Genomic DNA, 15,414 nt, shown 5'->3' on the forward strand with positions numbered 1-15,414 from the left:
ATTGAGAATATTCTCAGATAAATTACAACTGTTTTTGTTTACTCACGATTTGCGAACAGAATCGACACTAATAACAGCAACACTCGAGTTTGTTTGTAGAAAAATGTGTTGATTTAATTGGAAAATGTTTTATCAGTGCTTGGAAAATGCTTTCTCGTGGACTGAAGATGTTCCATTTGTTCCATCCATCGAAATTTCCCCGTGCGACATCACAGCTCTTCTTTCTTCTTCAGGATGATCTCCCGCACCATTTCAGCTACTTTAGGACGTATTTCTTCCACGGAGACCGTTGGTCCCCATGCATCCACCACTTTCCCATTCACATCAATGAGATACTTCCAGAAATTCCAGTCGGGCTCCTTGCCAGACACCTCTGGAAGCAAGAACAAAATCTACGTAAGCATGCACTTTATACTTCCGAACAATTGTCTGCACAGTTGCTCTTGGGACCTTTTTAAGCTTTTTGGAAATGGCTCCAAGTGACTTTCCTGACTTGTTCAAGTCAATGATTAGTTTTTTTCAGATCTGTGCCGAGTTCCTTTGACTTTCCCATTGTCGCGTTTGTAACCGAGTCTAATGACTGCATCACATGAGCCCTATTTAAATGGGCTGAGAGAAGTCAATCATAATCACTCACATGAAGTTAAGAGCATGTGGGTGGCTTTACTTGACTATGAGCAACATTTGAAATGTTCTTATTGGTTGTGAGTCGTAGGATGACCTAAATTTACTTGAAGTTTTAAAAACTTCAGAGAATTTTGCCATATTTTAGTGTGCGATATAAACATTTTATAGCAGGGATGTCAGACTTGTTTTCATTGAGGGCCACGTCCCAGTTATGGCTGTCATCAGAGGGCCGCTTGTAACAGCAAATAATGTATGAATTTGCCTCTGGATTTATTATTAAATATAATTAATAATTAATGATATCGATTCTACAGTAAAAATGTTACATTTACAAAATGTTACTGTAAAATATAGTGTTTTTTTTTATTATTACAACATTTTACGGTAAATATAAAAACAGTACCAGTGTTTTGTTTTTTGTTTTTTACGTAAAAAGAAAGAAAATCAAGAATAATATTACTAATTCAGTGTTAATACTATTTAAGTGGGTCCTGGGCCCCTCTGTAGTGGAAAAGTTGGGCCCTGAGGTCAAAAAGGTTAGGAACCCCTGTTCTACTTGATGGCAGTTTTTAAAAAATGTAAGCGTTTAACTATTTTTGAAAAACGACTGGCAAAAGAAAAGAAAATAATAATCTCAAATAATCTCAAAACTACTCTATAAACATTTAAATAACTTTTATTCTTTCAAATGGTTCATTATTACATTCAAAATGGTCCATTGCTCGCTATCTTGAATGCTAACATGAAAACAAAAGACATTAATGTCTTTCCCCGTTAAAAAAAAAATGACATACCACAATCTTAACTTATCTGAACATATTACTGTCGGACTAACTAATTATTCTATACTCAGGAATACGAGACACAGGTCTATTTATGGTGCGTTCAAGGACCGCTGAACAGAGTCAGATGCCACAACGCCCGCCAGAAATAATAAATAATAATAATAAATTTTATTTGTCACTCACTTTTCATTAAAGTCCATCTTTAAGTGCCACAGTACAAATCAATAAAAGCTTAGCCAATAAAACAGTTAAACTAAACACTATCAGTGAAGCATAAGAAACAAAAACCTTCCAAATTGTGGGTTTTCAACAGTGTTTAGTTTTTCTTTTTAATTACTAGGTCAAAATGCTTCACCGTGTGTATACCGTAAGTACTTTTTGAGCACATTCAACAGTACAACGATAAGAACGATAACCGTGATGTAAAATTGTCTTATCGTTACATCCGTAGTTCGTATCAAAGTAAAAGGGAGGCATGACCTACCAAGCAGGTACTTGTAGACGTTGTTGGCTCCGATTCCGACAGTAGCGATTTTACTGAACAAGGGGAAGGACGCGCCGTAGACGCGACGCACGAAGCTGTCGATCTCCTTGTCGCTGCCGGGCTCCTGCTGCCCAAACTGGTTGCAGGGGAACGCCAGCACATTGAAGTGATACGGCCCAAAGTCCCGCTGGAGCTTCTGCAGGCCTTTGTAGTGTTCCTCGGTGTAGCCACATTCACTGGCCACGTTTACCACCAACGACACCTGAAGTAACGCAAAAATAACCCAGCTTACTTCATCCATCCCGTTTTCGTCTTTTCAAATCTTCACAAATACACGACTGTAGGAGTCCAAGGAAAATATTATACGGTATATGTATCATCCACCCTCATGTACCAAGAAATAACATTAATAAAAATACGACAAAAATATGGCCTTGTCTGGATTGTCCACAGTACTAACAACTAGAGATGTCCGATAATGGCTTTTTTGCCGATATTCCGATATCAACCGATGCCGTTATATACAGTCGTGGAATTAACACATTATTATGCCTAATTTTGTTGTGATGCCCCGCTGGATGCATTAAACAATGTAACTTTACCATGAATTGATTAACGTCGACCCCGACTTAAACAAGTTGAAAAACTTATTTGTACGGAATATGTACTGTGGTAGCGGGGGTGTATACTGTAGCGTCCCGGAAGAGTTAGTGCTGCAAGGGTTTCTGGGTATTTGTTCTGTTGTGTTTATGTCGTGTTACGGTGCGGATGTTCTCCCGAAATGTGTTTGTCATTCTTGTTTGGTGTGGGTTCACAGTGTGGCGCATATTTGTAACAGTGTTAAAGTTCTTTATACGGCCACCCTCAGTGTGACCTGTATGGCTGTTGATCAAGTATGCCTCGCATTCACGTGTGTGTGTGTGTGTGTGTGTGTAAAAGCCACATATAATATGTGACTGGGCCGGCACGCTGTTTGTATGGAGGAAAAGCGGACGTGACCTGTAAGGCACGCCCCCAATATTGTTGTCCGGGTGGAAATCGGTAGAAATTCGGGAGAATGGTTGCCCCGGGAGATTTTCGGGAGGGGCACTGACATTAGGGAGTCTCCCGGGAAAATCGGGAGGGTTGGCAAGTAAGCCCTACGTCCGTGTTTTACCGGATATGTACCGCTCCGTACAGCGGCGTTTTAAAAAGTCATTCATTTTACTTTTTGAAACCGATACCGATAATTTCCGATATTACATTTTAAAGCTTTTTTTTTTATGAGATCTCTACTAACAACCTAAATAAAAATGTTTTTTGCATTTTGTTAGCTGCTGTGCTTCCAGGTTCAATTCTGTCATGCTTTTATTTTTAAGCTTACTTTGCACCAAAATGGAAGTCGCTGTGTACGTGTGGTAATTCTGTGTAACTAGACGGGGGCCAAATTTGGCCCGCCAAGTCATTTTGTTTGGCCCACCAATTGGTAGTTTGCTAAATGTAATATATATTCATACTGGCCTTTTTCCAAGCACACACAATCGTTGATGGCATGTCCGCAAGGCTAACAAGTTGGCATCTATCGGATAAGATGATCTCCGCCACCTTATATACGTTGGTATGGGTCTAAACAAGGGGTGCCCAACCAAACCAAACCAAACCAAAGCATGCGGGGGCCATTTTGGTAGTTTTCACCTTCAAAACAATTTCCCTTGTGGATCATTAAAGTTTGTCTAAGTCTAAATCTAAAACCAGTACAATATATACATTTATTTAAAAAAATTAGAAAATGCAATTTTGGGCCAAACTTTGTGTAATTGCTGAAGTGCCAAAGCCGAACGGAAATGCTAACAGTAGCAGATAGCATCAAGTAACTAAAAGTATGAGCAAAACCAGCTAAAAAAAAAAAGGTACTATGCTAACAATAACATGCTTACAGTTCGCATTAGTGAAATACCGAAATATAAATTGCTAAATACCTGTTGAATTAGGTAAAAAAAAGTGTCAAATACTAAAATATATTACTCTGATTTGTGAACCTGAAAAATGTGTTTAAAATGCTACAGTAGCATGCTAATGTTAGCATGCATCAGGTACTAAAATATGACTGAGGTGTGTGCAAACCTACAAAATTTGCTAAAAAAACTTAAAAAAAAAAAAAAAAAAAAATCTAGGATACTAACAATGGCATGCTAACAGGTATCAAACGTTAAGTAACTGGAAAAAAAGCTAGCATGCTGATATTTGGACAACCCTGGTTTCAACGCTTCAGTCATGGTGCTGATGTACCTTTTAAAATGCTGTGTTTGGCCCTCGGACCAGTGGCACATTTTCACTTTGGCCCTTGGAGGCAAAAAAGAACTACTAGACAGTAGCTATGTTGCTGCTTCACTCGACCGATTGATTGATTGATTTTACTTTTATTAGTACAAACCCCGTTTCCATATGAGTTGGGAAATTGTGTTAGATGTAAATATAAACAAAATACAATGATTTGCAAATCCTTTTCAACCCATATTCAGTTGAATGCACAACAAAGACAAGATATTTGATGTTCAAACTCATAAACTTTATTTTTTTTTTGCGAATAACAATTAACTTAGAATTTCATGGCTGCAACACATGCCAAAGTAGTTGGGAAAGGGCATGTTCACCACTGTGTTACATCACCTTTTCTTTTAACAACACTCGGTAAAGGTTTGGGAACTGAGGAGACACATTTTTTAAGCTTCTCAGGTGGAATTCTTTCCCATTCTTGCTTGATGTACAGCTTAAGTTGTTCAACAGTCCGGGGGTCTCCGTTGTACTATTTTAGGCTTCATAATGCGCCACACATTTTCCATGGGAGACAGGTCTGGACTACAGGCAGGCCAGTCTAGTACCCGCACTCTTTTACTATGAAGCCACGTTGATGTAACACGTGGCTTGGCATTGTCTTGCTGAAATAAGCAGGGGCGTCCATGGTAACGTTGCTTGGATGGCAGCATATGTTGCTCCAAAACCTGTATGTACCTTTCAGCACTAATGGCGCCTTCACAGATGTGTATGTTACCCATGTCTTGGGCACTAATACACCCCCATACCATCACACATGCTGGCTTTTTAACTTTGCGCCTATAACAATCCGGATGGTTCTTTTCCTCTTTGGTCCGGAGGACACGACGTCCACAGTGTCCAAAAACCATTTGAAATGTGGACTCGTCAGACCACAGAACACTTTTCTACTTTGTATCAATCCATCTTAGATGAGCTCAGGCCCAGCGAAGCCGACGGCGTTTCTGGGTGTTGTTGATAAACGGTTTTTGCCTTGCATAAGAGAGTTTTAACTTGCACTTACAGATGTAGCGACCAACTGTAGTTACTGACAGTGGGTTTCTGAAGTGTTCCTGAGCCCATGTGGTGATATCCTTTACACACTGATGTCGCTTATTGATGCAGTACAGCCTGAGGGATAAAAGGTCACGGGCTTAGCTGCCTACGTACAGCTAAATTTCTCCAGATTCTCTGAACCCTTTGATGATATTACAGACCGTAGATGGTGAAATCCCTAAATTCCTTGCAATAGCTGGTTGAGAAAGGTTTTTCTTAAACTGTTCAACAATTTGCTCACGCATTTGTTGACAAAGTGGTGACCCTCGCCCCATCCTTGTTTGTGAATGACTGAGCATTTCATGGAATCTACTTTTATACCCAATCATGGCACCCACCTGTTCCCAATTAGCCTGCACACCTGTGGGATGTTCCAAATAAGTGTTTGATGAGCATTCCTCAACTTTATCAGTATTTATTGCCACCTTTCCCAACTTCTTTGTCACGTGTTGCTGGCATGAAATTCTAAAGTTAATAATTTTTTGCAAAAAATAATTTTTTTTATGAGTTTGAACATCAAATATGTTGTCTTTGTAGCATATTCAATTGAATATGGGTTGAAAATGATTTGCAAATCATTGTATTCCGTTTATATTTACATCTAACACAATTTCCCAACTCATATGGAAACGGGGTTTGTAGATTGCACAGTACAGTACATATTCCGTACAATTGACCACTAAATGGTAACACCCCAATAAGTTTTTCAACTTGTTTAAGTCGGGGTCCACGTTAATCAATTCATGGTAGTCAGTTAGTCGTCATGGTAGTCATCAATTCACGATGAAGTTAACAATACTAAAACACATGTCAACATAAACTGACCCAATTTCCATAGACGTGACCCCAGTTTATGTTGACTTGAGCGGTCGTCCCTGTTTGTTAACGTCAACCTAAGCGTGTTCCATTATATTGAATCTCATATCTTGACTTACAGTGCAGTGGTTTTGGAGTGTGGAAAAAAAAAAATATATATATCAAAGATAATCATATTTCTGAATGCTTGCACAGCTCTTATTTAAACCCAATATTTTTGTATTTATTTACCGAGTATTTATTCTACTTGTGATGAATTATGGGGAATCGAACATGCATTTTTTGTCGGATTTAACGCTGCTTCTAATATACAGTCGTGGTCAAAAGTTGACATACACTTGTAAAGAACATAATGTCATGGCTGTCTTGAGTTTCCAATACTTTCTACAACTCTTATTTTTTTGTGATAGAGTGATTGGAGCACATACTTGTTGGTCACAAAAAATATTCAATGAAGTTTAGTTCTTTTATGAATTTATTATGGGTCTACTGAAAATGTGAGCAAATGTGCTGGGTCAAAAGTATACATACAGCAATGTTAATATTTGCTTACATGTCCCTTGGCAAGTTTCACTGCAATAAGGTGCTTTTGGTAGCCATCCACAAGCTTCTGCTTCAATTTTTGACCACTCCTTGACAAAATTGGTGCAGTTCAGCTTAATTTGTTGGTTTTCTGACACGGACTTGTTTCTTCAGCATTGTCCACACGTTTAAGTCGGGACTTTGGGAAGGCCATTCCAAAATCTGACATCACATGGACAAAGATAAGACCTTCTGGAGGAAAGTTCTGTGGTCAGATGAAACAAAAATGGATCTGTTTGGCCATAATACCCAGCAATATATTTGGAGGAAAAGGAGAGGCCTTTAATCCCAGGAACACCATCCCTACCGTCAAGCATGGTGGTGGTAGTATTATGCTCTGGGCCTGTTTTGCTGCCAATGGAACTGGTGCTTTATAAATTAAGCAGGATAAAGGAGGATTACCTCCAAATTCTTCAGGACAACCTAAAATCATCAGGTCTTGGGCGCAGTGAAGTGAAGTGAATTACATTTATATAGCGCTTTTTCTCAAGTGACTCAAAGCGCTAAAAGTGGATCGTGAGATCGACAGGCGGATCGGTGCGGCATCTTCAGTAATGCGGACGCTGTATCGATCCGTTGTGGTGAAGAAGGAGCTGAGCCGGAAGGCAAAGCTCTCAATTTACCGGTCGATCTACGTTCCCATCCTCACCTATGGTCATGAGCTTTGGGTTATGACCGAAAGGACAAGATCACGGGTACAGGCGGCCGAAATGAGTTTCCTCCGCCGGGTGGCGGGGCTCTCCCTTAGAGATAGGGTGAGAAGCTCTGCCATCCGGGGGGAGCTCAAAGTAAAGCTGCTGCTCCTCCACATCGAGAGGAGCCAGATGAGGTGGTTCGGGCATCTGGTTAGGATGCCACCCGAACGTCTCCCTCGGGAGGTGTTTAGGGCACGTCCGACCGGTAGGAGGCCACGGGGAAGACCCAGGACACGTTGGGAAGACTATGTCTCCCGGCTGGCCTGGGAACGCCTCGGGATCCCCCGGTAGGAGCTGGACGAAGTGGCTGGGGAGAGGAAAGTCTGGGCTTCCCTGCTTAGGCTGCTGCCCCCGCGACCCGACCTCGGATAAGCGGAAGAAGATGGATGGATGGACTCAAAGCGCTTTACATTGTGAAACCCAATATCTAAGTTACATTTAAACCAGTGTGGGTGGCACTGGGAGCAGATGGGTAAAGTGTCTTCCCCAAGGACACAACGGCAGTGACTAGGATGGCATAAGCGGGGATCGAACCTGCAACCCGCAAGTTGCTGGCACAGCCGCTCTACCAACCGAGCTAAGTTGGGTGTTCCAACAGGACAATGACCCCAAACACATGTCAAAAGTGGTAAAGGAATGGCTAAATCAGGCTAGAATGAAGGTTTTAGAATGGTCTTCCCAAAGTCCTGACTTAAACGTGTGGACAATGCTGAAGAAACAAGTCCTTGTCAGGAAACCAACACATTTACACCAATTTTGTCAAGAGGAGTGGTCAAAAATTCAAGCAGAAGCTTGTGGATGGCTACCAAAAGCGCCTTATTGCAGTGAAACTTGCCAAGGGACATGTAAGCAAATATTAACATTGCTGTATGTATACTTTTGACCCTCACATTTGCAGTAGACTCATAATAAATTCATAAAAGAACCAAACTTCATGAATGTTTTTTGTGACCAACAAGTATGTGCTGCAATCACTCTATCACAAAAAAATAAGAATTGTAGAAATGATTGGAAACTCAAGACAGCCACGACATTATGTTATTTACAAGTGTATGTAAACTTTTGACCACGACTGTATGTTAACAAACTAGCTGTGATTAATAAAAGCTGAGAGAAAAAAGTATATAATATGTATTATATATCTAATGAAATGACACAATTAAACATCCATCCAACCATTTTCTACCGCTTATTCCCTTCGGGGTCGCGGGGGGCGCTGGAGCCTATCTCAGCTACAATCGGGCGGAAGGCGGGGTACACCCTGGACAAGTCGCCACCTCATCGCAGGGCCAACACAGATAGACAGACAACATTCACACTCACATTCACACACTAGGGCCAATTTGGTGTTGCCAATCAACTTATCCCCAGGTGCATGTCTAATAATTTTTTAAGTAAACCCACTATACTATTTTACAGTATTACTGCAGTAACAATCACTACTACAATCACGTTTATGTTTATTAATATTGTGAAATCTATAACCGTCACTGACATTGTAAGAAGAAAAGCAACGATGCTCAAAGTAAAGTGGGAAAGTCGTTCAAGTCAACCATTAAGTTGCCACGTACGACGCGTTCATGTTCGGAAGGTGACGTCACAGTAGCAACTTCACACAAAGAGTGTAAAAGTAGCACCAACACATGTTGTTGATGATGCAACATTCCAGAAATATGAGTTAAAAAAAAAAAAAAAAAGACTTACCGAGCCCCGGTACTTGTCCAGTGATACCAACTTCCCTCTGCTGTTGACAACTTTGAAGGTATAAAAGTCTTTCTGTTTGCTCTCTGCCACGCTGAGTGCAGTCAGCAACATCGTCACGGTCAAGGAGAGCATCTTCAGCGCTGATTGATTATTGCTACTTTGGTACTTCACTACTTTACTGCTGAAGGAGCTCCAGCAGCTCTGCAACGTAGGGACGAGGGCCGATACAAATGTCGACACCATGGGTGATATCGGAATTGGGTCGACACCAGGGTGACATGATGATTTGGGATCGACATTCCAGTCGTTTTTCTGTTTATTTTAAATTGTTTACTGTTATTTTTTTAACTCATACTTAAACTGTTCTTTATTATTAAATTGACAAAAATATGCTATGTTTTTTTAATATTCGCCTAAAATATTTGCCCTGTGTTTTATTCGGATTAGATGTGTTACTATTTGGTAGCATAACTTAAAATTGATACTAATATTTTTGTATACCCTAACTTAAATAGAAAGGGGTTTCATTTATTTTATTTTGTATTATTTTGTTTTATTTATCTACAAGCGGAAAAGAGTAGTGCAGCTATCAATCCAGCAGAGGGCGCTGCCTCAAAAGTCAATTCATTCAACGTTCTCCAGCTGTGATAACATGTAATGTAACTTAGTTTAACGTCCATCCATCCATTACCTACCGCTTATTTCCTTGTATAATATAATGTTTATTATAGAGTTTAAATATTAGTAAAAAAAATACGCATTTTATGGCTTTTGTGTCCTTTTGTTTTTCGTTTTACCCCCAACTCTTCAAACTTAAAGTGTTTACAAAGTAATTTAGTTGTATAATAAAATGTTTATTATAGAGTTTAAATATTAGTAAAAAAAAAAACGCATTTTATGGCTTTTGTGTCCATTTGTTTTTCGTTTTAGAACACTACCCCCAACTCTTCAAACGTAGTGTTTACAAAGTAGTTTAGTTGTATAATAAAATGTTTATTATAGAGTTTAAATATAAGTTAAAAAAAAAAACGCATTTTATGGCTTTTGTGTCCATTTGTTTTTCGTTTTAGAACACTACCCCCAACTCTTTAAACTTAAAGTGTTTACAAAGTAGTTTAGTTTAAAATTTCTTCGGTCAATGGTCAACAAAATAAACAAACAGTTTTACATAAACAAACAGATGTACGTTCATAAACAAACAGTTGTACATTCATAAATTTAAAAAAAAAAGATGTTGCAGACCGAAAGGGTTTTGGCTGAAGTTGAACACTTATTGTGCCTAACCCTATAAACAAGGTCAAGTACGAGATGAGCTTCCAAAAAAATATGAAATTTCCTTTTCACAACATATTATAAATACACATTGTATTTATAAGAGCAATACTTTGTACTTATAAGAATATAAGTAAAAAGAAGAAGAACCATGATAAACATTCTGAATTTATTTCATCCATCCATTCCTTTTCAAGATAATCTTACTCATATCACCACATTAAATATAACTTACTTCACCAATTATTATTTATTTATTTGTTTATTTTTTATTGTTATTACTTATGGAGTATATTGTGAATAAATTGAGGACACGAAGTGAACAAAAGTTTTAGGAACTGCTATGTGAAGGAAAAGGGATAGGATTAAATAAACTCTGCTTCTTCCCACTCCTTTTCGAACATGTTGAATAGAGAAACTGGCAATTGTGATGCATCATGTATGCATGCATGTTCCAAATAAACTCAAACTCAAGAATAGGGCGGACCTACTGTATAATCACACCAACAAAATTAAAAGCAAAATCATTCCATTGATCTTGAAAATTATTTTCTTTCATAAATTAGATTATGAGGAAAAAAGACGGTTGTTTATTTCCATTTCATTTTGAGATACACAAAAAAAGTAACAAACAATACGTTCTTCTTTTTCGTTTCAAAAAACAATAATTACATAATTCTAAAAACGGTTATTTTTATAGTCTACATTTAATATAACAACAAAATCACCAGTCAACAGAAACAAAAAAACAGCGGAACCGGAAGTTACTTATTGCTGTTGTGATATGTTTTAATTGTGCAGTTAATATTTGTATTAACTATAATATATTACTTTTCATGAGAATGAAGGAAATGAATGTACACTTATTCGATGTTGTCTCGCCTTCCTTTTGGAGGAACCAATATATCGACAGCAGTTCCTCCTCGGACTGTTCTCGATGTCGGACAGTAGTGACGGGAAGATGGCGGCAGCCTTGGTCCAGATGACATGTTTGTACCGAGGAATGATTGCCGTGAAGGCGGCTGGTATCAGGCCACTCATTCCTGGGCTGGTCCCGGCTCGGTTCCGGGCTTTCTCGGTGCGGAAAGAGGAAGAAGACTTGGAGAAGAATCCTTACTACGGGAAGTACCAGGACAAGATCAACAACATGCGCAGGTCAGCTAGCTTCGTTTGTCACATAACAATGTCAGAGTTAAACTTTATTGTTTTAAAATACATTTATAAACGCCAAATGAATCATACATGACGTAGTTAGTTTATGTTAAAATGTCACGGTGTAACATTGACGCAAGTAAAGCATGGCGGATGTACATACTCTTCTAAATGTAACACTTCCACTAGCACCCTACAAATGTAACACTTCCACTAGCACCCTTCAAATGTATCACATCCACTAGTACACTTCAAATGTAACACTTCCACTAGCACCCTTCAAATGTAACACTTCCACTAGTACACTTCAAATGTATCACATCCACTAGTACACTTCAAATGTAACACTTCCACTAGTACACTTCAAATGTAACACTTCCATTAGTACTCTTCTAAATGTAACACATCCACTAGTACTCTTCTAAATGTAACACTTCCACTAGTACACTTCAAATGTAACACTTCCACTAGTACACTTCAAATGTAACACTTCCACTAGCACACTTCAAATGCAACCCTTCCACTACTACACTTCAAATGTAACACTTCCACTAGCACACTTCAAATGTAACACTTCCATTAGCACACTTCAAATGTAACACTTCCACTAGCACACTTCAAATGTAACCCTTCCACTACTACACTTCAAATGTAACACTTCCACTAGCACCCTACAAATGTAACACTTCCACTAGCACCCTTCAAATGTATCACATCCACTAGTACACTTCAAATGTAACACTTCCACTAGCACCCTTCAAATGTAACACTTCCACTAGTACACTTCAAATGTATCACATCCACTAGTACACTTCAAATGTAACACTTCCACTAGTACACTTCAAATGTAACACTTCCATTAGTACTCTTCTAAATGTAACACATCCACTAGTACTCTTCTAAATGTAACACTTCCACTAGTACACTTCAAATGTAACACTTCCACTAGTACACTTCAAATGTAACACTTCCACTAGCACACTTCAAATGTAACCCTTCCACTACTACACTTCAAATGTAACACTTCCACTAGCACACTTCAAATGTAACACTTCCATTAGCACACTTCAAATGTAACACTTCCACTAGCACACTTCAAATGTAACCCTTCCACTACTACACTTCAAATGTAACACTTCCACTAGCACACTTCAAATGTAACCCTTCCACTACTACACTTCAAATGTAACACTTCCACTAGCACACTTCAAATGTAACACTTCCACTAGCACACTTCAAATGTAACACTTCCACTAGCACACTTCAAATGTAACCCTTCCACTACTACACTTCAAATGTAACCCTTCCACTAGCACACTTCAAATGTAACACTTCCACTAGCACACTTCAAATGTAACCCTTCCACTACTACACTTCAAATGTAACCCTTCCACTAGCACACTTCAAATGTAACACTTCCACTAGCACACTTCAAATGTAACCCTTCCACTACTACACTTCAAATGTAACCCTTCCACTAGCACACTTCAAATGTAACACTTCCATTAGCACACTTCAAATGTTACACTTCCACTAGCACACTCCAAATGTGACACTTCCACTAGTACACTTCAAATGTAACACTTCCACTACTATACTTCAAATGTAACACTTCCACTAGTACGCTCCAAATGTAACAGTTCCACTAGTACGCTCCAAATGCAACACTTCCACTAGTAAGCTTCAAATGTAACACTTACACTAGTACACTTCAAATGTAACACTTCCACTAGTACACTTAAAATGTAACACTTCCACGAGCACACTTTAAATGCAGTGTTTCCCACACATTCATTTATTTGTGGCGGCCCGCCACGAAAGAATTACGTCCGCCACAAATGGATTTTTCGGCTTTTGACTCGCTCGACCGCTCATAAAAGCAATGGGACTGACTGTGAATGTTGCTTGTAGTTACACCTCCGGTGCAGTAGGTGGCGGTAACTCCGCCAATAGCACTTAATTCACCTGGTGGGCCAGAAGAAGAAGAAGAAGAAGAAGAAGAAGAAGAGGGACGGATGGACGGACGGGATCAAAATATTCGCCGGCTACTTTTCATAATGATGGCGCTTCCTACGTTTCTACCTCAAACGTCCAAAAGCTGCTGAAAGCCTTGATCCAGGATGCCATGGGGAAACAAACTTAAATGGTGCCTTTTGGCGATAGTTAGCAGCTTGGTGGCTCATAGCCGGCTAGCTAACGCTTGCTAGCGTGGTAGCATTGCTTCATTTTTACAGGTGTTATAGGTAGATATTAGTGATGGGTCCGGCAACACCGATGCATCGGCGCATGCGTCGAGCTCATAGAGCAAAACCCTGTGTCGGTGCGCGTACCGCTTTTAGAAAGTCACGTGACCGATCATGAGCTGTTTTGGTCACGTGACCAATACGCGAACTGTGTCGCACTGACGCCTCCTCTGTGCCCTGTGAGCGTGTCTTTTCTACAGCCGGAGAAATAATAACTAAGAAGAGAAAGCGTCTAAAATTGAATATGTTGGAAAAACTGTTTTTAAAAAAAAATAAAAATGTGTAAAAAAAAATTCATAATAATTTCCAGGTCCACAAGCATCCTCATTCACAACACGTTCTCTTAGATTTCCATGTTATGATACATGTTCACATTATTTATTGACTGTATCTAAAAAAGACAAAAAATATATTTTTATTTAAATGAAGTTATGAAATAATCCTAAATGAAATACAATGACTTGGTTTATATTATTGTATATACTAGGTCAGTGGTTCTCAACCTTTTTTTCAGTGATGTACCCCCTGTGAATTTTTTTTTAATTCAAGTACCCCCTAATCAGAGCAAAGCATTTTTGGTTGAAAAAAAAAGATGAAGTAAAATACAGCACTATGTCATCAGTTTCTGATTTATTAAATTGTATAACAGTGCAAAATATTGCTCATTTGTAGTGGTCTTTCTTGAACTATTTGGGAAAAAAAGATATAAAAATAGCTAAAAACTTGTTGAAAAATAAACAAGTGATTCAATTATAAATAAAGATTTCTACACCTAGAAGTAATAATCAACTTAAAGTGCCCTCTTTGGGGATTGTATTAGAGCTCCATCTGGATTCATGAACTTAATTCTAAACATTTCTTCACAAAAAAAAAAAATCTTTAACATCAATATGGGGACGGCGTGGCGCAGTGGAAGAGTGGCCGTGCGCGACCCGAGGGTCCCTGGTTCAATCCCCACCTAGTACCAACCTCGTCATGTCCGTTGTGTCCTGAGCAAGACACTTCACCCTTGCTCCTGATGGGTGCTGGTTAGCGCCTTGCATGGCAGCTCCCTCCATCAGTGTGTGAATGTGTGTGTGAATGGGTAAATGTGGAAGTAGTGTCAAAGCGCTTTGAGTACCTTGAAGGTAGAAAAGCGCTATACAAGTACAACCCATTTATCATTTATCATTTAATATTTATGGAACATGTCCACAAAAAATCTAGCTGTCAACACTGAATATTGCAATCACTAATTGTTCAAATCTGTATATAAATATGTACATAAAATGTTGTAATTATATTCCAACTCCGCGTTCTTCTTGGTCATCGCCGCTGCCGCCGCCACCCCCCGCCCCCTGACCACACCACCACAAATAGATGCCTGTCCTGTGGGAAACACTGAAATGTAACGCTTACACTAGTACACTTCAAATGTAACACTTCCACTAGCACCCTTCAAAGGTAACACTTCCACTAGTACACTTCAAATGTAACACTTCCACTAGTACACTTCAAATGTAACACTTCCACTGGTACACTTCAAACGGATATTGTTTACACTACTGTGTACTTGGTTTAATAAAGGCTCCATGTTCTTTATTTTAATTGTAATTTTTTAAATAAACCTTTATTTATAAATGGCAACATTTACAAACAAGTAATAAACTCACTAAACTAAGCCAAGGGTTTTCTCAGGTGGTACTTGGTGAAAACAGTTTGAGAAC

General features: G+C 39.0%; 2 protein-coding genes across 6 annotated transcripts in view; one reads left to right on the plus strand and one right to left on the minus strand.

Moving 5' to 3' along the window:
* Positions 1-97: 97 nt before the first annotated feature.
* Positions 98-9,289, minus strand: gpx7 (glutathione peroxidase 7). The gene is made up of 3 exons (XM_061976090.2): positions 9,042-9,289; positions 1,897-2,158; positions 98-373 (listed from the first exon to the last, which is right to left on the minus strand). The coding sequence occupies exons 1-3, from the start codon at positions 9,282-9,284 to the stop codon at positions 210-212; spliced, it is 669 nt and encodes a 222-aa protein (XP_061832074.1). The 5' UTR covers positions 9,285-9,289; the 3' UTR covers positions 98-209.
* Positions 8,989-15,414, plus strand: part of atpaf1 (ATP synthase mitochondrial F1 complex assembly factor 1) — a 28,934-nt gene continuing 22,508 nt past the window's right edge. For 4 of the 5 annotated variants that reach the window (XR_009816884.1, XR_009816885.1, XM_061976089.1 and 1 more), the window contains exons 1-2: positions 8,989-9,099; positions 11,209-11,468. Coding sequence is in view for 3 of the 5 variants with exons in the window: in XM_061976089.1 (XP_061832073.1) it covers positions 11,251-11,468 (218 nt within the window). In the remaining 2 variants the exon portion in view is untranslated. Of the gene's footprint in view, positions 9,100-11,208; positions 11,469-15,414 lie in introns of those variants that run through there. The other variant, XM_072914624.1, reaches the window with a different exon arrangement.

This window comes from Nerophis lumbriciformis, linkage group LG14 (genome assembly GCF_033978685.3).
Source record: "Nerophis lumbriciformis linkage group LG14, RoL_Nlum_v2.1, whole genome shotgun sequence".
Taxonomy (NCBI): domain Eukaryota; kingdom Metazoa; phylum Chordata; class Actinopteri; order Syngnathiformes; family Syngnathidae; genus Nerophis; species Nerophis lumbriciformis.

Coding starts and splice junctions, on each gene's coding strand:
- gpx7 (XM_061976090.2), bottom strand. CDS start 9,284: ATGGTGTCGACATTTGTATCGGCCCTCGTCCCTACGTTGCAGAGCTGC. Junction 2,159..9,041: donor TGGACAAGTACCGGGGCTCG/GTAAGTCTTTTT, acceptor GCGTTACTTCAG/GTGTCGTTGGTGGTAAACGT. Junction 374..1,896: donor CGTCTACAAGTACCTGCTTG/GTAGGTCATGCC, acceptor TCTTGCTTCCAG/AGGTGTCTGGCAAGGAGCCC.